At 28.2% G+C, this 25,971-nt stretch overlaps 2 protein-coding genes across 3 annotated transcripts; one reads left to right on the top strand and one right to left on the bottom strand.

The window, feature by feature from the left end:
* Nucleotides 1–5,543: 5,543 nt before the first annotated feature.
* On the top strand, nucleotides 5,544–7,005 carry LOC126895103 (sentrin-specific protease 1-like). The gene is made up of 4 exons (XM_050666602.1): nucleotides 5,544–5,567; nucleotides 5,696–5,828; nucleotides 5,924–6,028; nucleotides 6,301–7,005. The coding sequence occupies exon 4, from the start codon at nucleotides 6,306–6,308 to the stop codon at nucleotides 6,885–6,887; it is 582 nt and encodes a 193-aa protein (XP_050522559.1). The 5' UTR covers nucleotides 5,544–5,567; nucleotides 5,696–5,828; nucleotides 5,924–6,028; nucleotides 6,301–6,305; the 3' UTR covers nucleotides 6,888–7,005.
* Nucleotides 7,006–21,383: 14,378 nt separating this feature from the next.
* Nucleotides 21,384–24,594, bottom strand: LOC126895096 (uncharacterized). 2 transcript variants are annotated; one of them, XM_050666588.1, is made up of 3 exons: nucleotides 23,700–24,594; nucleotides 21,654–22,176; nucleotides 21,384–21,583 (listed from the first exon to the last, which is right to left on the bottom strand). In XM_050666588.1, the coding sequence occupies exons 1-3, from the start codon at nucleotides 24,581–24,583 to the stop codon at nucleotides 21,554–21,556; spliced, it is 1,437 nt and encodes a 478-aa protein (XP_050522545.1). In that variant the 5' UTR covers nucleotides 24,584–24,594; the 3' UTR covers nucleotides 21,384–21,553. The 2 variants fall into 2 exon arrangements, with proteins under 2 accessions (XP_050522545.1, XP_050522544.1); XM_050666587.1 differs by having other exon boundaries at nucleotides 21,384–22,176.
* Between the last annotated feature and the right edge of the window lie 1,377 nt (nucleotides 24,595–25,971).

The raw sequence follows: 25,971 nt of genomic DNA, 5'->3' as shown, positions 1-25,971 counted from the left end.
GGAGGTTTCCCCCATTTACGGGGAACGGGGGAAATTTTTTCAATTTTTAAGGGTAATGTCTTCGACTAGATACGATTTGTGATCTTTTGACGTATCGTTGAAAGATATCGGTTCGGTGAGAGCTGAAATTGAGTGTTCACAGACAAAAAAAATAAACACATCATAGTAATATAATACCTTCTCAGCTTTGCATCGAAGCTAAAAACTGGTTACGTTTAGTAAATACAGTTAAAATAGGGAAGCAAAAAACAGGGCACTATAATATATAGACATCTCTAAATTATACATTTTTTACTCAGTCATATTTGTTAATCAATATATACTTTTTATTTTGCTTAAAATATATTTTTGACAATCATTACAATTATTATTGTTCTATTATTAAATACCTTTTTTTAAAAATAATTTAATTGATTAACATATTTTTAATACCACAATAAAATAATTATTTGTCGTTATTGTAAAATTTTTAATTGATATTTATTATAAAACAAGATGATTTTTTGTGCAGTGGAGGGAATATTTTTTTACATTTGAAAATTATAAAAATTATTAATAAAAAAAAGCTATAAAGTTCTTCTTAAAAATATAGTACTTATTTTAATAAACTTTTATTCCATAATATTATCATAAGAGTATGTTCAAATTTTGAACAACAAGAAAATACAGTGCAATTATTTATTGATTGGTAAATCAGTAGCATAGTCAGAAATTTTATTTTGGAGGAAGTCTAAAGAAGTGTTTTATTATTTTTATTAATAATTTGTTTTTTGCTTAATATTTATCTCTAAGTACTATATTTTGTAAATAATTTACTTATTGTATCGAACACCTAACAATAAAATGTATTAATGATCATTTTTATAATCAATATTGGAAAGGTAAAACAATTGTAAATAATTTGGCAGAGGGATGTGAAGATCATCAAAGAATATAATAGTATTTTAATAAAAGATGAAGCACAAAAACAATATCTATTACAGATTGCTGCAGAATATTGCCGTAGTTTTCCTAATTGCAATAAAAGCATTTTATGTCAAGACTTCTAAAAACGAGACAATTTTTAAATATTTAGTTTATTTTTAATACGTTTTTTTATTTGTCATACAGTTTTTAGAATTTTATAATATGTAAGTCTATAAGATAAGATAAGGATGAGATAGATAAGATGAGAGAAAATAGACTTGGATAGTTTAGTCATGTTATGAGGAGAGAAAAATCGGAAGCTGTAAGAACAGTTATAGAAATGAATTTTTAATGAAGAAGGGGTAGAGGAACGCCAAAAAATAAATAAAGGGATGTAATTGAAGGCGATATGGGGACGGCTAATGTGAGCGTAAGTAATGTGGGAATTTGTGTAAAGTGGTAGTTTTGGATAAGGATGGCCGACCCCGAGTAGTTGTGATTAAGGCGAGGAAAAAGAAGAAGATTAATATTTAAGTTAATATTATTTATTTTAATTTGTTTTTACTATAATTTTACAAACTATTTAACGTACATTGTGAACAGTAAATGTTAGAAAAAAAATGTTAGGTAAAAAATATATAGAATATTTAATTTAAAACAATTTCTATGTGAACATTTTTTTTCTGTAGTGAACGGTTTATAAAATAAATTAAGTTAATAGTTTCAACGGTGAATATAGGCCTTCATTTTTTTAATCAATTTTTGTAGATATCTTTTTTAAAAAATAGAGGGTGGCACTTTTAAATATTATTAAAAAGAAACCTACAATATAGCTTACGTTCACCCTAATACACCATTCATTATTTACTAGTCTATAAATTATTGTCTGTTAGTCATCAAATTAAATATATATTATTCATATTAATTTTTTAAACTATTCCTAGAAATATGTATAAAAATTACATTGATAAAAACTTAATGTAAACACAATCGAGTAATAAACAGATAATTGTAAAATGTCGTGACACTTCTTGCATATTTAGATGGGTTACATATAGCAAGGCACAAAAATTGTTACTTTTGCTCTCTTCTTCTTCATTTTATGATCTTCAATAAATGCAAGAAGTATGCATTATAAATTTACAAAAAATTCGAAGTATATTGTGGTGACTCAAAAAGGAAAGAATTAAATAAATAATAATTTTGGTTGTGTGTTTGTTTGAGCTACTACTTTTATTATAGGGTCATTCCATTTGAAATCACCTAATGTGTGTGCTGGTATAGTTCAGAAATGTATGAAATTTATATCATAGACTTCTTAAAGGTCATTGACAACAAAAATAATATTTTTTTTTTTATTATTGTTTTTTTACCAGATAGTGCATTTTTTATATTAAAAACATGGAAAAACAGCCTATGCTCTAGAGCCTATAACATCACATTTAAAAAAGCTATCACTGTGAAACTAGCACTGTTTTACTCATATTAAATAGTACTTCAATTTCATTCTTAAGTTTATAAATTTTGAATTTTTTTGAACATCGAAATTTTGATTTAAATTTTTTAAATTTTGCAGTATTTTAATAGCAAAATTTGAAGGACAAAAAATTGTTTAATTAAAAATTTTTTTTTTCTTTTCAGAAACCTTTAGTAATGTTCTTTTAACCCATATCATATTTGAATCGATTTATAATTTTTTTTGTATCGTTTTACGGTCTTGAACATGCAAGGTTTGCTGAAAATAGCCAACTTTATCATCTCATTACACAAAAGTGACTGAACGAATTTTTTTCAAATTTACATAGTACTTTCCTTTAGGAAATTAAAACGTCTGGTGAAAATTTTATGATGGAGAAATAATTTTAACGCTACTTATAGAATTTACAAAATTTACAATTTGCGTATTATGGAAAATCCATAAACAACGTAATTTTCAACACTCAATTTTAATTTCTTGTATTTATTCTGCGTTCTGTAGTATATTAAGTTATTGGGACTCATAAAAAAATCCTAGGAGCAATGGCTAAGTTCGGAAAAGCTCTATTACTTTTCTTCATAAAGTTAATTACATCAATAGATATTGTTGATTCTTCGACTACGTTTTGACAAATTAAGAATTTTTCAAATAAATATACACACAAATATCTTTTTCATCTTCAGATTGAAGATGTAATACCAAGTCCATATTATGTAATAATAATTAAACCTATAAGGTAGTTAAACCCTAAAGTTATTTTCGATTTGTTAAAGTCGTTAAAATTAATTAAAATCTCCTGTTATTTTCTTTTATCGGAATTATTATGTCATTAATTCAATTATTAATTAAATTGTTAAACTATATTATATATTCAACTTATTAATTTTTATGTTGATTATAATTGCATGGCATGATGTTTTTTGTTAATAACTAAATGGAAATAGCAATACACATGGGCAAAATTTTTAATGATAAGGCACAAACTGAAGAATTCTTCCTTGGTAATCATATTTTCAACATCTAAATATCGAACACACAAAGTTACTTGTTCGCTTCCACCAATGTCGGCCGTTTCATCAACAAGTATTTTGAAACATCTTTGGGAATTTATGTTTGTTACGATTTTATTTAAAATAATTTTATTACAGGATTCAATTATTTCATTTTGAAGTGTTTCACTTTTATATTTTATTGTTTCTTCAGCTTCCAAAAATGATTTTAAACGGTCATCTCCTTGAGCTCTGTATCTTAATATTTCTCTAAAATTTCCTTGATTTTCTTGGATAATTTGTCATTTTCTTGATATATATTGAAGTTACAAAGATAGCCGTTATTGTCAAAAAATATACACGTATAAAAAATTATACACGTATAATACACTAGGGATTACAAATACAGGTAGCTAATTGGATTTTTATGACATCAATATTAGCAGGTACACAGCATTGTTATTATCAATGATAGTAAGGTACATTGTTGTGAGTTTATAAATACACTAACTGACAATGCAAAAAGTATATCTATTGATAGTCATAATTGATAATAAACAATGCGTGACTGTGATAGCAATATCATAAAAAACCAATTAGCTACCTGTATTTGTAATCCCTTGTGTATTATACCTATATATTAACTCAAAAATTTGAAACTTTAAATGTTTATATCTAATAAACAAATTAAGTTTCATTAAAAATTCAAATGCCATTTACTATTGAATTAAAAACTCAAACATTTTATTAAATTNCCATTTACCATTAAATTAAAAACTCAAATATTTTATTAAATTAAAAATATGTGTTACCATTTAAAAAAACAAAGTTGACACCCTTCCAAGGCATAAGGGATGAACTTAAAAAGTATTACATAGTTAATAATTCAAGAATAATGTGTATCTAAAGATAGTAATAAAAAAAAAATTTTAAATTATTATTATTCTATAAGTAATTCAGTGGGTTATGATAAAAAAATCACTCTGTATATTTTGATAATTCTTAAAATATTGTATTCTTTGACCAATAATACAATTAAAATAAATAAGTATTGTTTATACTAAATTTATTTATAATTGGCTTATACATTTTTTTAATGAATTTTTACAATTAAGTTTCCTTGACAATTAGATGTAAATGTTGATTTTATCGACATTTCAGTTCACTTCGTTTTTTCCCGTGAAAAATAAACTATCGTCTTGTGTAATTATTAAGATTTATTTAATTAGTTATTGATATGGCAAGTGAAAAAAATATTTTTGGTCAAACAAATGAATCAAACTTACATAAGGTCATACGCAGAGTTGAAGAAATATGGAATCGTCGTTTCATGCATTCCAATTGTGTTTTAAATAATACAAATAAAGGACAAATATCAAAAAAGTCAACTAAAGATGGAAGAATTATCTGTAAACACTATTAAGATTAATAATTAAACTAACTATTTCGAATAGAGAAAAAGTTTTTTAATATAAAATATAAGAAAAATGAATAATAAGTTCTCTTATTCATATATAACAATAATTCAGTCGCTTTACTTTAATTTAACTATTTTAATATTAAAAACCTTTTTCGAAATTGATTATTTAATTAATAATTATTAAAATGATATTCAATTTGCAGCAATTATTAATAAAAATATTTATCCTATAAAAAATTCCATTATTCCAAAAAAACGCACGTATCGAAAAACGNAAAATTCCATTATTAAAAAAAAACGCACGTATCGAAAAACGAATAAAAATGATAAAATTATTCCAGAAAAATTGGTAACTATAATTATATTAATATATTTATTCGATTTAGCTATGTTATTGGGGTTTGTCTGATTCAAAAATATAAAATAAACTATCAACCCCCTTAATATAAATGCAGTAACATAATGTTTAATATTATTCTGCTATTTTTTCTATTAGATTTTTATGGGAAATTCAATTTTTATCGAAGATAATAATATAATATTAAGTATAGTTTATTTGTTTATTTAAATATCTCTTTGGTTACCTAGAATATGATGCAGCAAAGAGAATTCGGAACACTTTTTCAGAATGAAAAATCTGAAAAATATAAAAATGAAATTTTAAATTCAACAGAAAAAAAAAANTAAAAATGAAATTTCAAATTCAACAGAAAAAAATAATATAGCAATTTCAAAAGACAATACGCTATTAATATCAGCTGATTTGTTAGAAAAGGTATATTTTATTATGCTTTATTTCAATAAAAAGATTTTAGGGTATACCCTAAACCATTTTTTGGACTTAAAGCAGATTTCTTAAATAAATTTATCATATAATTAAATATATTTTTTTGATCCGTTAAGAGTTTTCATAAGAAAAATTTGGAACGCAAAAAATCCGAAATAAAAAAACAACTTTTTGAGATATCTTCTAATACTACTGCTCGACCAAATTTAAAAAGAAATTCATCCGAAGAAGATGAAAAAGTCATAAAAAGTATACAACTTTTAAAATATAATTCATTTTTAAAAAATATGAAGTTTTGATTTTTGAAACAAATATGTAATATTTTTAAACATAAATTATTTTAGAGCCAAAAGTTAGTTCTAATCCTTTGACCTTAAATACGCCGAATGACGTAAATTTACTTGCTCTGTCCACTATTGAAGTAATAAAAGTACCAGAGAAAGAAAAAGGTAATTAGTTATTTAATCTATTTATTTTATGTAAAATTAAATAAAAAAAGATTATTTATTAAACATAATTAATTATAATAATACGAGTTAAATTAATATAACTTCTGCAGAGGCGTGTCATTAAGGGGGTCCATGGACGTTTTAAACAAAAGTAATTATACGTGTTTAATTTCATATTCCAAAACCTTAAATAAACCTAAATAATAGTAAACTGTTCAACAAAGTCTTTTATTAATTTTATGAAAAATGTTTAAATATGGTTACACTTGCAGAAGTAATGCAAGATCAGAACACAAAATCTCTTGATCAGTATAATGCACCTTCATTTAAATCGCCCACATCATGGTATACTTCAGACACAATTAATGAGTACATTAAAATGATAGTAACACGGTCAGAAGGTGAAGTTTATGCAGTTGTCACTGATTTTATTGTAGCGTATCTTCGAGGAGGTTATCCAGCTGTAAGAAGATGGATAAAAAAAGATATTCACACAATAAAATTACTTTTTGTGCCCATGAATGTATATGAGAGTCATTGGATATTGACAGTGGTTAATATACCTGAAAAGACTGTGACATCATATGATAGTCTTAAGTCGTATGAGGGTCCTTATCCAATGGTATTAAAAAATTTCTTAATTGAATGGGAGATGGACAAAAAAGGAAAAGCTTCTACATGGACATTACAAATAGGTGAGACATCTCGCCAAACCAATGGACATGATTGTGGGCCATTTACTGTTGAGCTGGCAGAAAAAATGTCTCGAGGAGATACAACACCAATAAATGCAAATTTTATGCCTTTTATAAGATTAAGACACAAAAATGAAATTATTGCTGGCGAGCTATTCAATTAATATTTTTATGAATGAAATTTTATTTTTGTATTTTATATCAATTTTCTTAATATTCATTATAAATTGAAATTTTTATTTGTATACCACCAAATATTTTTTTACTTTTTCTATGTTTAATTGTTGTTTTTTTATTTTATTTTAATCTTATTTTTCTTTGTAACATTTCATTTAAGAAATTCAAATTTAATATAAATTTATCTTAACTGAAATAATTTAATGTTCTTGTTATGTGAATATACAAATATTATAATATACAGTTATGGATACAATTAAGTTAAAAAGTCAGCCAATTATAAATTTTTAAATTAACAAGCGTATCTACTATCTTAACAACTTAATTTTAATTTTACTAAATGACGATTCATAAAGAATTTCATAACTTTTGTATATTTTTTAAATACTACTTTAATTATAAAAAATTCTTTTCTGTATTTTTTATGAATGCGGTATATTGAACAGGGGTAACTAAACTTATTTGTTTATAATTCTCTAAACTGATAAACTATAAAATAAATTTAAAAATGAACTACAAGTTCAGAATATTTCCGTTGTTATTATATTTTTGCTACGGGTATTTTTGTTATCTAAATGACCCAATGAAATCCAAATAATTTCTAGAAATCTCTGATAAAATGTAGATAAATACGTATCGTCGAATCCTATCAAATTATCTTCAATTTTGTTATTTATTTAAAATACCATTTATTTTATAGTAAATAAATATAGTATATTATAAAAAAAGTTAATACCAATATATTAGGCATTTTTTTTAAGTCGGGGGGTGTCCAGACATGGAGGCCACCCCTCAAAATACACCACTGGGTATATTTCTTATTATTGACGATCACTTGATTTTTCTGTGTGCCTATTATTAGTTTTTTACCTTGATTGGTATTGGAACACAATAAATATTGTGTTCCTGTTTAAATATAGTTGTAGAGACAGCGGATCACTTCTCGCATATATTTCGTTATGAAGGTGTGAAATTATTGAGCGTAGTGAGTGCCTCTGTGAATATCTGACCGCATCTGAGCAAGTGAGAGCATTCTGACCACTATCAGAGTAACAACTAAGCCAGAATACTCATTATTTTGGGATTTTTATATTAATTTTGATGGTATTTCAAAGGCAAGAAGTGATCACCGACGCTACCATTATTTCTTTATTAATTATAATTTATTACATATTATTTATTTAATCATCGTCAATAATGATCTAAATTTCATAATGTTCTACTGTTTGTTCTATAACATCTTACACATTTATTTATTACATTATGTCTAACACATTATAATTACATATTGTTTATTATTTCCTGTTTCTTTTATATAATTAATGTATGTTTTTTCTACGAAATTTCATTAGTATATTTAAACATTTAAAATGTATATATATATATATATCTTATATTTATATTGGTATACATATAATTTTGTGTGATTTATTATTGAAGCCTTAAATAGTACATTATGATATTAATGATTTACATTATACATCATGACAATATTTATTGTAGTCTTGCTTCCACATCACGGAGGTTAACATTCATTTTTTCCATGTGTTTTAAGTTGTGGTTTTGGTAAGTGTTGAAAATTATCACAATTTAATAGTAAATTTCAAGATCAATGGTTTTAATTTTTTTTTTTATTAAGAAACAGATGCGATTACACACATATCTATGTGTTTATAAAATAAATCAAGTTAATAGTTTCAACGATAAAAATAGATATTTGCACATTGATTTTTATAGGCTAAATAACAATTTTTCAAAAATTGTTTGTAGACAAAATTTTTATAGAAAAATATTATATCTACAAAAAAATCTCCATAAACTTTTTTGTAAAAAAAATTATACTCTAAAGGTAGCATTATTAAAATGAATTTTAGGGGAGATCAATTATTGAAAATAAATTAAAAGTTATAATTATAAGCGGTATATTAAGCCCAGTCTGTAATGTGTCAAACATTGGTGCGTAGGTACTGGGATTTGATTCTATTGTATTGGGCTGTAGAGGTTTTCTCGTTTTCTCTGGTACAAGTAATAGTTTTTGGAGAGAACCACTGTACTGGGTTTTGATTATATATTTTATAAAAGAAACGTTGACATAAAAATTGTTTTTATAAGTTGTTATATCAAACACTGGTGTAATTGTAAAGGGATATGATTGACACATACATCACGAAAAAAATAATTATATTGTGAAGATACAATTTTATTGGTTTATAGATAAAGTGAAAAATATTTTTATGTATATCCTCTACAAGACGAAACCTTAATTACGCTACTAATATCAAATCATAAATAATAAGTAGTGATTGAGTGACCCGGAACATCAGATATAAAATAGTTATAAAGTTCTGATAATCTCAAATTACACTCAATTATGCATGGTTCATCGTAAGTTTGGCTCATCTTATCGTCTGTTAATTCTATGTCTGTTTCAACAAATTTAATAATTCTTTCAAATGTAATGTTTATTAGTTCATAATTTAAAGTGTTATTTGAAATTATGAATTCATTATTGTTGACAGTTCAATAGTTAATATTATTAATGATTTTTCCAAAATTTCGAGTACAATATTCTCGCATTGGAAATATTTAATGGGTTAAACGTAGAAATACATTTGATTAAATGCTCGAAATTAGTCAATTTAGATTTGTTATTTGAAAACGCCATGCGTCTAGATGACACTATTTTATAAATATTATGTAATTCCTTTAGCATATTTTCAAAAAGTTTACTTAATACTAATGAAGCATCATGCTTATTAATACCATCTATAACTGTTTTGATTGGTAACGTTTATCTGGATTTTTAAATAAGTAAATACTACTTATATTTTAACATCCTTCGTTTGTAATAATTTGTTTAAATCCAGCATCATCATTTTTTGGTTTTATACTTTTAGAAATACAACTAGTAAGACATATTGCAAAGGCGAACATTAATCGCGTAAAACACATAATAAATAATCATGATTGAAAAAAAAAAAAAATTTAACTAACTCTATTTACAAATAAATCTTATACAATTATTCTTTGAATTTATATAGTTTATTCACGGATAATACGTACGTGAATTCATATATGTATAATTATTATTTATTAGTATTTGTTTTATTATCGTTTATTGGTATTTATTTGGTGCTTGAACATATTTTGGTGTTAAAAAAGTTTACTTGTTATTTTGTACAGTATAAAAATAAAATTATTTTTGTCGGATATAACTTTTTCTAACTTCTAACCTCAACTCGAAATTAGAAGTTTATTTAAAAATGAAGTATTGTCACATATTTCACAACATGACAAAATACACACACTAGTAGCACCGGAATCCGGGTAACAGGAGGGGAAGTTGTCCCTCAGTTAACATATAGGAGGGCAAAAGTATCATTTCGTCTTTCCCAAATTGAATCTGACAAATAAATTTAGGTTAATAAATAAATAAAATTATAATTTTTAGAGATCAGGGTAGTTTTAAAATTTTTATTAATAATTTGATTAAAACAAAAAATCGTTTGTTATCGATTAAATATTGTAATTATCACATCGTATTATGTGAAAGTCTTAACATGGAGTTAAATATGAAAGTTATTAAAATAATTGTTTTTTAGGGAGATGTTTTAAAATCTTGTTTGATATCAAGTCATACCCAGGTGATTTATTGGACTTTAATTTTTGAATCACATTTACAATTTCATTTGGAGAGACATGTTTAGTAAGGAGAGACATAGTTATTGGAGAATCTAAAAAATTATTCATTTTAATTAATTGAGAATTGCTAGGAATAATATTAGGGTGAGGTATGAAAATATTCTAAAGGTGTTCACCAACAAGATTGGATTTGTCAAGATCTGATAAGGCAAGCGATCCATCTATTTTTTAATAGGCCATGAAAAATCTTTCAGTTTAAGCATGTTTTTAGTGGTTTTCCATAATGAACCGCCCTGATAGTTGAGTGATTTGAATTTTGTGTCAAAGAGGTTCTTTTTATATTTTTGGATTAATTTTTTTATGGAGTTAGATAGATTATTGAAAGTAGACTTGACTGAGGGAAGTCTAGTTCTTTGCCAACTGGCGCGGGCCGTACGTTTTTCAGCATTTTTATATTGGAAGGTAAAAGAAAAGATTTTAATTTTAAGTCGGAATTTTGATTGGAAGTATAAGAACACTCATAAACAGCTGATTGAATTGAGCTGACTAATTGTTGGGCTGCGGAATCGTTGCATGATTTGAGAGGGATTTTTAAGTTTGTACTATTTTCTAAGGTTGAGGATTATTGATTCCAATTTATAGGACCTTAAGAAAGGGAGGGACGAGGAGGAGATTGAGTTAGAAGTTCCTCAATCTTTAACAAAACGGGTGAATGATCAGATGATAGGTCACTTATATTATGAATAGAGTGATTTATATGATCCGGGATTGATGATATAAAAAAATCAAGTAAGTCAGGTAGTCTATTCCTATGAGTAAGTAGGACCAGGTGGTGAAATAGTTGAAAAACCGTAAGATAGAATAGAATTGTAAAATAGCTTCCCTCTAGGGTTTCAATGCAACTACCCCATAAAGGGTGCTTGGTATTAAAATCTCCTCCAGCGATGAACTTACCTCCTAATGAGGAAATAAGCTGCTCTAAGTGGAGCTGAGATATGTTTGGTCAAGGAGGACAGTATATTGCTGAAATAATTATAGGAGTATGATTTATTGAAATTGAGATATTTGTTGCTTGGACAGTGTGTAATAGTAAACTTGGTAGGAGGTGGTGTTGTATTAAGAATAAGATTAGAATTGCAGAACCCGCATGTGCCGTACCATTTGGGTGGTTTGTTTTGTAAATATTGAAACCAGGAAAAAAATGTTTGGAGTTATCTGTGTAGTGTGTTCAAAAATATGTTAAATCAAAACTTATGTTACGTACTATAAGTTAAAAAAATAAAATTATACTGAAGTATTTCCGGAACACTTTCAAAATATAGTTGAAAAAGTTCTACTTTCTAAGTGTATTTTTTAGATTTAAACCCACCTCGTATATAGAAAAATGGTCCGATTAAAAAAAAAAGTATGTCGAATGGAAGATGTAAATAAATACTACTTTTCATGAAAAAATTGTATTGATCCTTACATTTTTCAAAAAGTTATTGCATAATAAAGTTAAAAATGCAAAAACAAATTTTTTTACAAACTCGTATTTTTTTATTATTTTTTTCATTTTTTGAGGGAAATGTCTTTGACTAGATATGATTTGTGTTCTTTTGACGTATCGCTGAAAGAAATCGGTTCGGTGAGAGCTGAGAAAAAGTGGTAATAAACACACAAAAAAAAAAAACCACATCATAGTAAAATTAATACCTTCTCAGCTTCGCATCGAAGCTAAAATGATATTTAAGAAAATGACCAGTAAAATTACTGTGGAATAATTCAACAATTCCTTCTAAAAATTAAACATTATCCATGGATTTGCATCGAAGCTTACTACTATTTTTCAGCTCTCACCGAACCGATTTTTTTCAATGATACGTCAAAAGATCACAAATTCTATCTAGTCAAAGAAATTACCCTCAAAAATTGAAAAAAATTATTATTAATCTTTATTATGAAAAAAAAAAATATATCAGACTTTATTTTGTCTTCACGGTAAAAATAGCTACCGAATAGTATTTTTGTGTGAAAATTCTCGATTATATATTTTGCATATTTAACTTTATATTTATATATGTATGGATCAATACAATTTTTTCATGAGGAGTAGTATTTATATACATCTTTCATTTGTCATACTTTTTTTTTAAATCGGACCATTTACTTATATACAGAGGGTGTTCAAAACTAATAAATTCATATAGAAAGTAGAACTTTTTAAAATTAATTTTTTAAAGTGTTCCAGAAACTATGACACTTTTATATATATCTTAAATTAAAGCTTATGTAATATACATTACTATTAAAAAAAAAAACGTACTTTAATTTGTTTTCATGTTGAAAACAGTCATCAAAGTTAATGAAAAAAATACGATTTTTGTAAAAAAATTCTTTTTTATATTTTTAAATTTATAATGCTATAACTTTTTGAAAAATGTATGGATCATTATAATTTTTTTTTAATAAGTACTATTTATTTTTATATATTAATAATATATATATATATATATTACACTTATAAATTGTAAAACTTGAATTCAGGATATAAATAAGGAAATAGGAGATCAGAATTTTGTTTTTGGAATAATTCACCAATTTTTAAAATTAAACATTATCTACAGATTTGTATCGAAGCGTTTTTTATGATAGTGATTTTATCTCTGTTGGATATACTAGACCCAAATATGTCACGACCCCACTTTACTGGGGTTTTTTATAAGCTAGTCAAATATGTAAACAATGTCACAAGATTTTCAGAACTACTCCTAATCTAAAGTAGCAATACCCATAAACCATTAAGATTCTTTTAAGATACTAGTATATCGTAAAATATTTAATTTTCATAATTACAGTACAAAGCTTGTGACTGACAAATAAGTAGTTCACTTACCTCTTTGAATATTTTCAAAGATTCCCTGATTATCTTTGGCATAACTTTATGGCCAAGGCACCCTAACTACGTCATTTCTATGTTCGACGCCCATCTAGCGCATTTAATAACTATGTTAAATATATTGTAATTAATATTAAAAAAAAAATTTATATTCGTTTAAGGTAGTTTTAGAAAAACGCTTTGTAACAATTTTAATTTAAAATTAACAACCCTCAAATTTGTTAACCTATATTTTCATAATCTCAGCTCGTACGACTGTCACTTCTTAGTTATAGCTGTTTGAAGAGTTACTTTTTTTGAATCGAAACCTCGGAGGAGTTCTGCCTTTTCTTTGCTTTCCCCCGAAATGCCATCGTTTATTTAAATAACTCCATTTACATATATCTTATTCTAAACATTCATATTTTTATATAAATTCCTTAACTTAAGTGTACTGTACATTATTTAACTTATTCTAATTAGGATGATAATTCCACGTTTGTGCCTTACACTCAGAGTTGTCCATTTATCTGTTATTCTTAGGTCGTTTATGCAGATCGCCACCTTGGAGTCATATACCGTTCTGCCTCCGCCTTTCCTCGCATTTTTTCGTCTCCATTATGTCCTCCATGTACCTCTGTATCAAATCCCAATGTTGCCTATTCCTCAGTATGATTTCTCCAATGACGTCCGGCGTGACTTGCGCACCCAAATTTGCCTCAAATGTCATTAGTATCCTGTACTAGCGTTCACAGTGGAAGAATATGTATTCTGCGGTGTCCAATTGTGCCACAGGATACGTATTTTAAACTGTCCACTCTCTTGTACTCGTGGAGATACGTCTGAAAGCATCCATGGCCCTATAAAAATTGAGTCAGGTGAAAATTAACCACTCCGTGGCAACGTTTCACCCATTGTCCTACATTAAAAATGATTCGTCTCGTTATTTCCACATTCTCATTCTACCTGCCACCATCCCATAACGTTATTTTTTCCATCATCTGCGTAGGTATGTTTCTTCTGACCATATTGCTTGCCTCAAACTACTTCGGCCGTGGGCTAGATATATATAATACATCTACGTTTCTTTGTTAATATAATCGCCTCTGTTTTGCCACAAGATAACCACAATCCGTTACCCGACATCCATCTACTTACGCGTAATAGCATAAAGTTCATTTCCTCCTCCAATATAATACTACTGGAGGCAGTGACTATAATGGCAAGGTCGTATGCGAATGCTAACATGTGGAATCCTTCTGGCAGTGCTATGTCCAGTAACTCGTCAGAGAATATGTTCCACATCAATGGTCCAATATTGGACCCATGAGGAACATCGCATAGCACATCTATTTTATCCTAGTCCGTGTGGAGTTTTCTGCTTTTAAACTATGCACGTAATACTATCTTTAGGTAGGAGGGTACCTTCTTCCTCCCTAGAGCTTCACCTCTCTTCTCTCAGGGGCGGAATTTATTGTATTTAAAATATCTAATGACACCAATCTACATAGTTTCCTACGTCTCAGTGGGCCATCATTCGCCTTATGGACTATATCCTTCTCTCTCTCTAGGGCATCGATTGTGGATCTTACCCTCATGAATCCATACTGATTTTCTACGATTTGAAATAAAGGTTGTGCGAGGTGCTTTTCCAGTCTTTTCTTCACCACCTTTTCAAACAGCTTTCCAATGGTGTTAACTAGGCTCAGTGATCTATAGGAAGATGGCAGCTCTAACGCCTTATTCTTCTTCCTATCAGGACCAGTCTGGATTCTTTCCATTTATCTGGAAAGCACCTTCTCCTGAGGCAACTATTAAAAACTTTTGCCACTTCCCTTGGCTTCTTAGTGCACATCGCCCTTACTATAAAGTTCTGTATGCCGTTCGGAACGGGCGCTTTATTCAATGGTAGAACTTGTGCCTACTTCTTGATTTCGTTCTCCGACACTTTCTCTATTTCGTCTTGATCCTCAGATATATGCCAATCGAATACTCTATAACCACAAGGTCAATGTGAGTTCTGGTATAGGTCTTCTATCGACTGTTTTCTTCATCACTATACGGTACGGTATACCCCAAGGATGCTCCTCCACCAACTGGTACAGATTTTTCCAAATCTCCTCCTAACTCTTTAAAATAGCTATCATTAAATATTTTAGAGCTTCTTTAGCTTCGATTTGTAGATCCCCGCACTCGTCTTGATCCCTATATTTTGACACTATGTTGCTGCATTTGGGCGTTTCACTAAACCTCGTGAACGATTATGAACATCAACTTTTTATTGAAAAGGGAATACGGGGAAGAATAATAACTTCAGTGTTGAAACATGCCATGGCCAACTATGAAAAGACGCCTCATTATGATATTAAATAATGAACATCTAAAATTATATATTTAGATGTCAATAATTTATATGGTTGGAATATATCTCAACATATGTTGTGTGGTAACTTTAAGTGGTTAGACGTGAGCGAAGTAGCAAAAATTTTAAAGACAGTGGAAGAGATACTTGTGGATTCTTTTGTAAGGATGAGTCATTTCAAGTTATGTATCACTGTGCTACCGTTTCATAACTTTATGTATATACTATAGTATATATAAACTATTTAGCTAGTTTTTTTAAAATTATTATTGTAACTATTTTAGTTTGTTTTTTGTTTCAAATATTTCTTGATTTATCAATTATAAATAATTCTTTTAATCCACACCTTATATTTTATGATAGTACCAACTTTTTATAACTATGGATTGCACAGCCACCCAGAGGATTGTGATGAAAAATTGACGCGAAGAGTTAAAACTTAAACGTCTAATTGGCGATAATTCATAGATATAAAGTATTTAAGAGATTCTCCACCTCGGTATAAAAAAACATCCATCTGTAGTGATTTTATTAATGTATATCATAGTATTTATAATGTTGTTAAATCAAACAATAACTTTCAAACTGTAAATAATTATTGTAATAATTATAAAAGGAATGATATAAATAAAAATGTTTATCTCAAGTTAACCGCCTATTATCAAAACATAAAAAGACTATGCACTAAATTAAATTTGATTTTTTGTAACATTCACGATTATAAATTCAATTATTTAGCGCTAACTGGGACTTGGATACAGGACAACATTGCTGACAGAGAAATGTTGAGATTTTAATATTTAGACTGCCTCTTAGTGTTTTAAAATTAATTGTGCTCTAATATTTATATACACTGTTTTTATAATTGAAGTGAAATTTCTTTATAGAAACTCCGAAAAAAAAAAACAAATTATCGAGCACCGCGGTCGGCTGTATGGTATTTTTTATATTATAATTTAGCACTGTATTTTCGAAAATTAAAGTAATTTTAAAATTTATCCCTGTGGTTAGGAGATAAGAATACTTCCACGGCTCTTCTGCCAGTAGTAAGAGGCGACTAATCAGGTTGCGTCAGGTCGACAACCAGCGTAAAATTTATTACTAAAAAAGTATGAGGAATCCTGAACAAAACTTAGGCGGATTGTCCCATCTTGGATGTACGTGGGAACAACAGAAAGTAGTTAAAAATGGAGAAGGCCTAAGGAATTAAGTATTTGATACCAGCCGGATAACTTGTGTGGTAGCTATTTCACCAGTCATGTGTACAAGTCTACCCAACTTTTGTAGTGTCAACGGTGGAGGAATTTCACCACTTAACTCTAGATTGGACTCGTGTATAAGGGAGATAGATAGATATAAAGTAAGAATAGGTACTTGGAATGTTGGAACATTAACACAAGTAAGTGTTTTGGAGAGAGATGGACGAGGTGATGCAAGGGGTAACTGGCAAAGAGAATGCGGTGATAGGTGGAGATATGAAAGGACATGTCGATAATGAGAAGAGAGGATAGGAAAGAGTATATGGAGGGTAAGGTTTTAGTAGGAAGAATGAGGCTGGAGAAAGAATCCTGGATTTCGCAGTATCGTATGATCTTGCTGTAGTTAATAATTATTTTAGAAAGAGGTATAAACATTATATAACTTTTAAGAGTGGGAGGAATAGAGAGAAAGAGGTTGTGGCATCAATGAAAAAGAATAAAGCAATGGGACCAGATGAAGAGCCAGTAGAAGTATGGAAAATAATAGGCGATGTTGGCATAAGGTGGTTGATGATACTTTTAAATAAAATCTTATTAGAAAGGAAAACTCCAGATAAATGGAGGAATAGTATTGTGATCCCGATATTTAAAGGTAAACGTGACATACAGGAGCGTGGAAATTATAGAGACATAAAGCTTATGTGTCACAGTATGAAAATTTGGGAAAAGGTAATAGATAAGAGAATAAGAAATGAGACATCAGTATCTAAAAACCAGTTTGGATTTATGTCTGGTATGTCAACAATGGAGCCATTATTTTGTGTGAGGCAACTAATAGAAAAGTTTAGGGAAAAGCAGAAAAAGCTGTGTATGGTATTTATAGATTTGGAGAAAGCTTATAGAAAGCTCTTTTGGGTAAGAGTAGGAGTGCATCAAGGTTTTGCTTTAAGCCCTTACTTATTTTCTATAGCGATGGATGAAATTACTAGAGAAATACAAGGAGAGGTGCCGTGGTGCATGTTTTTTGCCTGCATAAGGGATGAATAAGGGATGAACTTAAAAAGTATTACATAGGTTATAATTCAAGAATAATGTGTAACTAAACTTTAAGGAATAAAGTGTTTGATACCAGCCGGACAACTTGTGCGGTAGCTGTTTCACCAGTCATGTGTACAGGTGTACCCAATGCTTGTAGTGTCAACGGTGTAGGGATATCACCACTTAATTCTTAGCTGGACTCGTGTATAAGGGAGAAAGATAGATACAAAGTAAGAATAGGTACTTGGAATGTTAGAACATTAACTGGTAGAAATGGGGAATAGTAGAAGTATTGAAAAGGAGAAAAGTTAACATTTGTTGTGTGCAAGAAACTAAGTGGAGAGGAGAGAAATCGAGGGTTATAATATAATATACTCAGGTAAGTCTAGTACAAAGAATGATGTAGCCTACGCCATTCTTTGTATATTATCCCTACACCGTGTAGGGATAATATTGGATGAGGAGATGAAAAGTAAAGTAGTAGAAGTAGCTAGGAAAAGTGACAGAATTATGGTTGTAAAATTGATATTCGAAGAAATAGTGCTGAGTGTAATAAGTGCCTATGCACCACAAATAGGATGTGATGAAATAGACAAGGCAGTATTTTGGAGAGAGATGGATGAGGTGATACAAGAGATATCTGGTAATGAGGATGTGGTGATAGGTGTAGATATGAATGGACATGTAGTTAATGAGAGGAGATGATATGAAAGAGTACATGGAAGGTATGGTTTTAGTGGGAAGAATGAGGCTGGAGAAAGAATCCCGGATTTCGCAGTATCGTATAATTTTGCTATGGTTAATACTTATTTTAGAAAGAGGGAAGAACATTATATAACATATAAAAGTAGGAGGAATAGATCACAGATCGATTATTTTCTGTGGAAGAGAGAGAGAGCGTAAAGCGAATAAAAAATTGTTAAGTTATACCAGGCGAGAGTGTAACTACACAACATAGACTGATGATAATGGAGTTGTGGTGTACCGGAAAGAGAATAAACAAAAATAATAGAAACACAAGGGAAAAATCGAAGATCCGGTGGTGGAAATTGAAAGGGTAAAATGAAAAAGAGTTTGTAAAGATGGTAAAAGAGAGGACGGTGTGGAATGTCGAGAGAGACATAAATGATGTGTGGAATAGATTTGCTAGTTGTTTAAAAAGTACTGCAAAGGAGATTGTTGGTGAGAGTAGGAGTAGAATGCCAGGAAACAAGGAAACCTGGTGGTGGTATGAGGACGTTCAAAAAATTCTAGAAAGTAAGAAAAAGCAATTCAAAGTATGGCAGAAGAGCAAAAGGAGAGAAGACTACATGGAGTATAAACGCTTGTGCAAAGAAGCCAAATGTGCAGTAAGTAAGGCGAAGTTTAAGAGGTATGATGAGTTGTATGATAGGCTAGGAACAAAGGAAGGCGAGAAAGAAATCTATAAACTTGCAAAGATAAGAAAGAAAAGGTCTAAAGATTATCATTATATAAGGTGTATAAAAAGTGTTTATAATAAGGTACTCTCGAGTGATAATGATGTGAAAAAAAGGTGAAAAGAGTATTTTGAAAAATTAATGAATGAGAAGTACCTAAAAGAGACATTAGAGGATATCTCGTGGAATGAGGGACTGGTAGATTTAATTAGTAAGAAAGAAGTATGGGAGGCTGTGGAATTAATGAAAAAGAATAAAGCAGTAGGACCAGATTATTTGCCAGTAGAAGTATGAAAAATATAAGTCGGTATTGGCATAAGATGGTTGAAGGAACTTTTAAATAAAATCTTATTAGAAGTGAAAATTCCAAATGAATGGAAAAATAGTATTGTGGTACCAATAAATAAAGGTAAAAGCGATATACAGGAGTGTGGAAATTATAGAGGCATAAAGCTTGTGAGTCATAGTATGAAAATTTGGTAAAAGGTAATAGATAAGAGGATAAGAAATGAGATATCGTTATCTAGATACCAGTTTGGATATATGCCTGGTAAGTCAACAATGGAGCCATTATTTTTTGTGAGACAACTAATAGAAAAGTTTAGGGAAAAGCAGAAAAAGCTGTGTATGGTATTTATAGATTTGGAGAAAGCATATAATAAAGTACCAAGAAAGGTTTTAAAATGGTCATTAATGAGAAAAGGAGTCCCGAAAAGGTACATTAATATAATAGATGATATATATGATGGCAAATGTACCAGGGTAAAAAGCGTAGGAGGAGTATCAGAGTGTTTTCGGGTAAGAATAGGATTGCACCAAGGTTCTGCTTTAAGCCCTTACTTATTCTCTATAGTGATGGATGAAATTACTAGAGAAATACAAGGAGAGGTGCTGTGGTGCATGTTGTTTGCTGACGATATAGTGTTAATAGGAGAAAACAGGGAGGAAATTAATCAAAGGCTAGAGGTGCGGAGATCAGTTCTTGAAGGAAAGGGTTTAAAAATAAGTAGAAGTAAGACAGAGTATATAGAGTACGAGTTTGATAAAGGAGAATACGAGGTAGGTGAAATAAGGAGACCAGTGACAATAGGCGTGGACGTGATTGGAGAGGTGGAAAGTTTGAAATATTTAGGATCAGTTGTGCAAAAGAGCGGTGGTATTGACGAGGATGTAAGACATAGGATTAAGTACAGGTGATTGAAGTGGAGAGAAGCGTCTGGTGTGTTATGCGATAAAAGAATTCCAATGAAGCTGAAAGATAAGCTCTATAAAAGAGTAGTGAGACCAGCTATGATGTATGGTTGAGAATTTTGGACAGTGGACAAGAAAGTAGAACAGAGAATGAGTGTAACAAAGATGAGAATACTTATATAGATGAGTGAAGTTCTAGAGAAGATAGGATATGAAAAGAATATATAAGAAAGAATATAGGTGTAGCGTCAATCTTGGATAAGATGAGAGAAAATGGACATAGATGGTTTGATTATGTTATGAGGAGAGAAGAATCGGAAGCTGTAAGAATAGTTGTAGCAATGAATGTTGAAGGAAGAACAGGTAGAGGAAGACTAAGAAAGAGATGTGAGCGTAGATGATGTAGGAAATCGTGTCAAGTGGGAATTTAGGATAAGGGTGGCCGACCCCATGAAGTTGGGATTAAGGCGAGGAAGAAGAAGAAGAAGAAAGTAATTTTAAAATTTAAAACCGCAGACTTAATGGGCAACAGTGCTGACGAAGCGTCTGGTACATTCGTTATAAAGGAACCGACTCAAAGTAACTGAATAGTCATTCAAGCTAAAACAAGATTCTAAAATATTAACATTATTATTATTATACAATTTCTGAAATTTTACTTTGAAGTATATTCAAAATAATAAAAGTACACTAATTAAATAAGATATTATTTAGCTAAATTTAGCCATCTGAATAATTAATCTATGTATTATACAAAAAATGTTTGTATCAATAAATAATTAGCATATAATTTATTAAAAACCAAGATTTTCACAATCATTTAAGATGACATTTTCATAAAAACGATTAAGTTTTGCACATATGAGTTCAATTAGTTCACTGGATGATATTAGATTTACACCTCTTTCCAAAATAATATTATCGTCCAAAACCGAAAGGTTTTTTTCTATCCAGCAATCTTTTGCATTGTAATGATCTAATGTTAATAAATTTGGAAATATAACTACGGAACGAAAATTTGAAATTGTATTAAAATAGTTACTTGCCATGACTATATCATAAGTATCGTTTAAATCAATAAAAACTATTTGAGAATGGTAAATCATCAATAATCCTTTAAAGAATTTAGAAAGATCATCAACTAATTTTTCAACAACCAATTGATGATTTTTTGTTCTAAAATGATTGGTTGCTCTTCTTATAGTACTCAATGCAAAAGATAATCGATCAAACATAATAGTAGATCTATTAATTATATCATAAATTTGAATCACGCAATGAATAAATGAAATTGTATTATTATTATTTTGCTCAACTTTACAAATAAATATTAGCGAGTTCAACATGTCATCAAAATTATGGAGTATTTCAGTGTATCTGCAACGCATTAATTTTGACAAATATTTACGTATAATGATATAGTTATTTAGAGATACATAGCTTACTATGTCACTTATTTTTATACAATTATCTTTTTCTTTAATAGTTATGTGATTTAGATTGTTCCAACCATTTTTTTTAATAATTGAGCTTAAAAATATAACAATATCTTCATCAGGAGTTCTGAACCTAATAACATTAAGACAATATGTTTCATTTAATTATATAATTATTACTTAAAATAATTGATTTTAATCGTATAATAGTCTCCATTATTGGAATAAAGTACTAATTTTAAGTCAGTTTTATGTCTTCTGAAAAGTTTTTTTTCAATTGTTGAATATGGTGATTTTTTTACATTTTAAAACTAATATACAGAATGATTCACTTATCACAAATCATTTAAATAATCGAAATATAAAAATAATTATAATATTTTTTTTGTTAGTTTCTTTTTGTTCAATGTTTCTCTTAATTATCAATCATAAAATCATTTTTATGTTTATCACTTATATATTTTAAAGGTGTCAACTTTAATTTTTCAAATAACAACAGACATAATTAACTAGTTTATATATTAAATAATGATCTAATTAAAAATATGACTGATTGATAATGCCTTTTGTTCCAGTGTATTGGAAGTTATTTACATATGTATATCTTGGTGAAAGAAATAGTACTACAGAGAAATGTCTAGTTATGCACAACTTTTAGCTTCAATGTGAAACTGAGATGGTATTAATTTTACTCTTTTTAGCTTCGATGCGAAGCTGAGAAGGTATTGATTTTACTATGATGTGTATTTTTTTTGTCTGTTATCACTGTTTCTCAGCTCTCACCGAACGGATTTCTTTCAACGATACGTCAAAAGATCACAAATCGTATGTATGAAGACATTACCCATAAAAATTGAAAATATTTCCCTCGTTTCCCGTAAATGGGGGAATCTCCAAAAATATTACAAATTTAAAAATCGCAAATTTTCGAAATTTTTTTACTTAAAAATTATAACTTTTTTAAATGAAAAAACCAATATAACTTTTTTTTTTTATAGATGTTTGACGTCTTTTCCTATCATTGAGTGTATTTTTTTAATAAATGTAACCCATTACCTGCCCACAGGGGGGGATTTAAAATGACAACTTTTTCAACTTAACTTTTGAAAGTGTTCCAGAAATACGAACACTTTTATATATATCTTAACTTAAAGATAATGTAATATACTTTATTATATATAAAAAAAAAAATTTCGGACTTTATTTTGTCTTCACGGTGAAAATGGCTACCTCATGCTATTTTTGTGTTAAAATTCTCGATTTTATATTTTACATTTTTAACTTTAAAATGTTATAACTTTTTGAAAAATGTATGGATCATTACAATTTTTCTATAAGAAATAATATTTATACACTTTATTCATTCGATATACTTCTTTATAAATCAGACCATTTCCCTTAATACGAGGGGGGTTTTTATGATAGTGATTTTAACTGTCAAATATTATTTATACTTGTCCCACTTATGCCGCGACCCCAATGTACTGGGTTTATTTTTAATATTTAAAAAAAAAATGCACAGGAATTACTATTTTTTAATCCCAACAAAATCATCTTGACTCAACCTCATAATTAACCTGTTCTTCCCTACCTCATTATCACATTAAAAATTTATTTCATTAATATTTTCATTATTAATATTTCATTGAATCTTACTTGGTTTTGTTAGGATCCAATAGTTCAACAAAGCCAATATTTTCATAATCATTTTTTATCGTTTGATCATAAAAATTTATCAGTAAATTTTTAATAATGCTATCATCAAGGTTAGACTTTTTAAATTTATTCAAAGCTTCTTCTTCATACATTATTTGCAAATATTGTGGAACATGATTTTTATTTATAAATAAAAACATACTAAGACCATTTATAAGTTTCTGTATAATGTTGATCTCTTTAATATTTTTAAAAAAGCTTATTACATTTTTAAACTCTTGTAAAATATCATGATCACTAGATCCCAATAGTTCAGATGAATTTTTATTCAATTTTAAATTAGTAAATTCATTAAATGGTTTAATATAGTCTATTATTGTTGATGGAGATTCCATATTAATTTTAATGTTTTTTAAATTTATTTGGCTTATGAACATCATGGCATTAAACAGTTTGCTAAACATATTTGCAGAATTTTTTACTGTATCATACAGTAGAATAGTACAATTATTAAAATTTGTCGTGTTTAATTCTTTTAAATAAAAATTGCATTTATCTATAATATACGTAATCATTGTATTAAAGTACCAAAGTATTTCAGTATACCTATAATTGATTGAATAAATTATTAGATGCAATACTTGTATGTAATCTTTTCTTGTCGTTTCATTATTTAAAACTGTATGTATTGGATATCCACGTAAATTTCCAGTATTAACCAATATATGTGGCATTAATTTCCATCCTTGCTGATTACAAAGATGATTCAACACATTAATAACATATATTTTGTATTCAGATGGTTTAATTTTACAATGAACAAAATAGTGATTATTCAAAATCATAAGTGAAAATAAGACATAAAAAAAGAATTTCATGTTCATTATGTCATAGATTTGAAAATATAAAATGGATAATTAAGTATAATTTTATATATAAAATATAAATTATTTAAATAGCGATGAAAAAAATTTTTATATAGAAGCAGTATAAATAGTTAACACACAAGTGTGTTTGGATAAATTAATATTCATGTATTAATATTATATTATAGATAGTCATATAATGATTTAAGAAAAACCACTTACAAACTGTGAAAGAAAAAGAAAACTCCGTTTAATGTTTAACAAAAACGGTATCATAGTGGAGTCGTGGCATAGTTGGCATAGTATAGATGATATCCGACAGTGATTAAAATCACAATCATAAAAAACGTTTTGATGCAATTTTGTTGATAGTGTTTAATTTTAAAAAAAATGGTTAATTATTCCAAAAGCAGAATGAACTCCTATTTTATAATTTATATCCTGATAATTTATATCCTGATTACAAGTTTATAGAGATAATTATTTGATTAAACGTAAATATTTGTCAAAACTCATGCGTTGCAGATATACTGAAATACTTCATAATTTCATTGATATGTTAATTTCGCTAATATTTATTTGTAAAAATGAGCAAAAGAGAAATAATACAAGCTCATTTTGTATTGCGTGATTCAACTTTACAATCTAATTAATAAATCCACTAATATGTTTGTCTTTTGTATTGAGTACAATAAGAAAAGCAACCAATTATATCGCGACAAAAAATAATCAATTGCTTATTGAAAAATTTGTTAATGATATCTTTAAATTCATTTAAAGATTATTGGAGATATACCCTTTTCAAATATCATTTATTGATTTGAACGATACTAGTTACAATGCCATGGCAAGTGAATATATAAATAAAATTTCAGATTTTTTCACCAAAACAATAGTTGCAAACTTATCAACAATATATGCGTACAATTCAAGAGATTGAATAATTGAAAAAGAGCCTTCGGTCTTAAATGATATGATTAACTTGGATAGAGATAAAAATCAATTATTATCCAGTGACTTGATTGAACTCATATGTGCAAAACTTAATAATATAAAAACATTATCTTAAATTTTTGTAAAAACCTTGGTTTTCAATAAATTATAAGCCAATTACTTATTGATAGAAACAGGGGCGTCGGAACTATTTTTTTACATGGGGGCCAAAATTTAATAACTATAACTCGGTCCCCTTTATTCTTACTAGGCAAAAAAAGTGGGTAAAGTAATTTGATTGGTGGATTATAATGATCATATAAAAAAAATCCGATAATTTATAAATTTTACTCTTAATAATACATATTATTTTTATCATATTATTAATATGTATTGGTAATATAATAAAATATAGTTTATAGATTAATTAAACAATTTTATTTATCACAATAAATAAAAAAAAAGTTTAAGTT

This window comes from Daktulosphaira vitifoliae, unplaced genomic scaffold (assembly GCF_025091365.1).
Source record: "Daktulosphaira vitifoliae isolate Bord-2020 unplaced genomic scaffold, ASM2509136v1 Scaffold_1, whole genome shotgun sequence".
NCBI classification, from domain to species: Eukaryota; Metazoa; Arthropoda; class Insecta; order Hemiptera; family Phylloxeridae; genus Daktulosphaira; species Daktulosphaira vitifoliae.
This window is presented reverse-complemented; position numbering and strand designations above follow the sequence as displayed.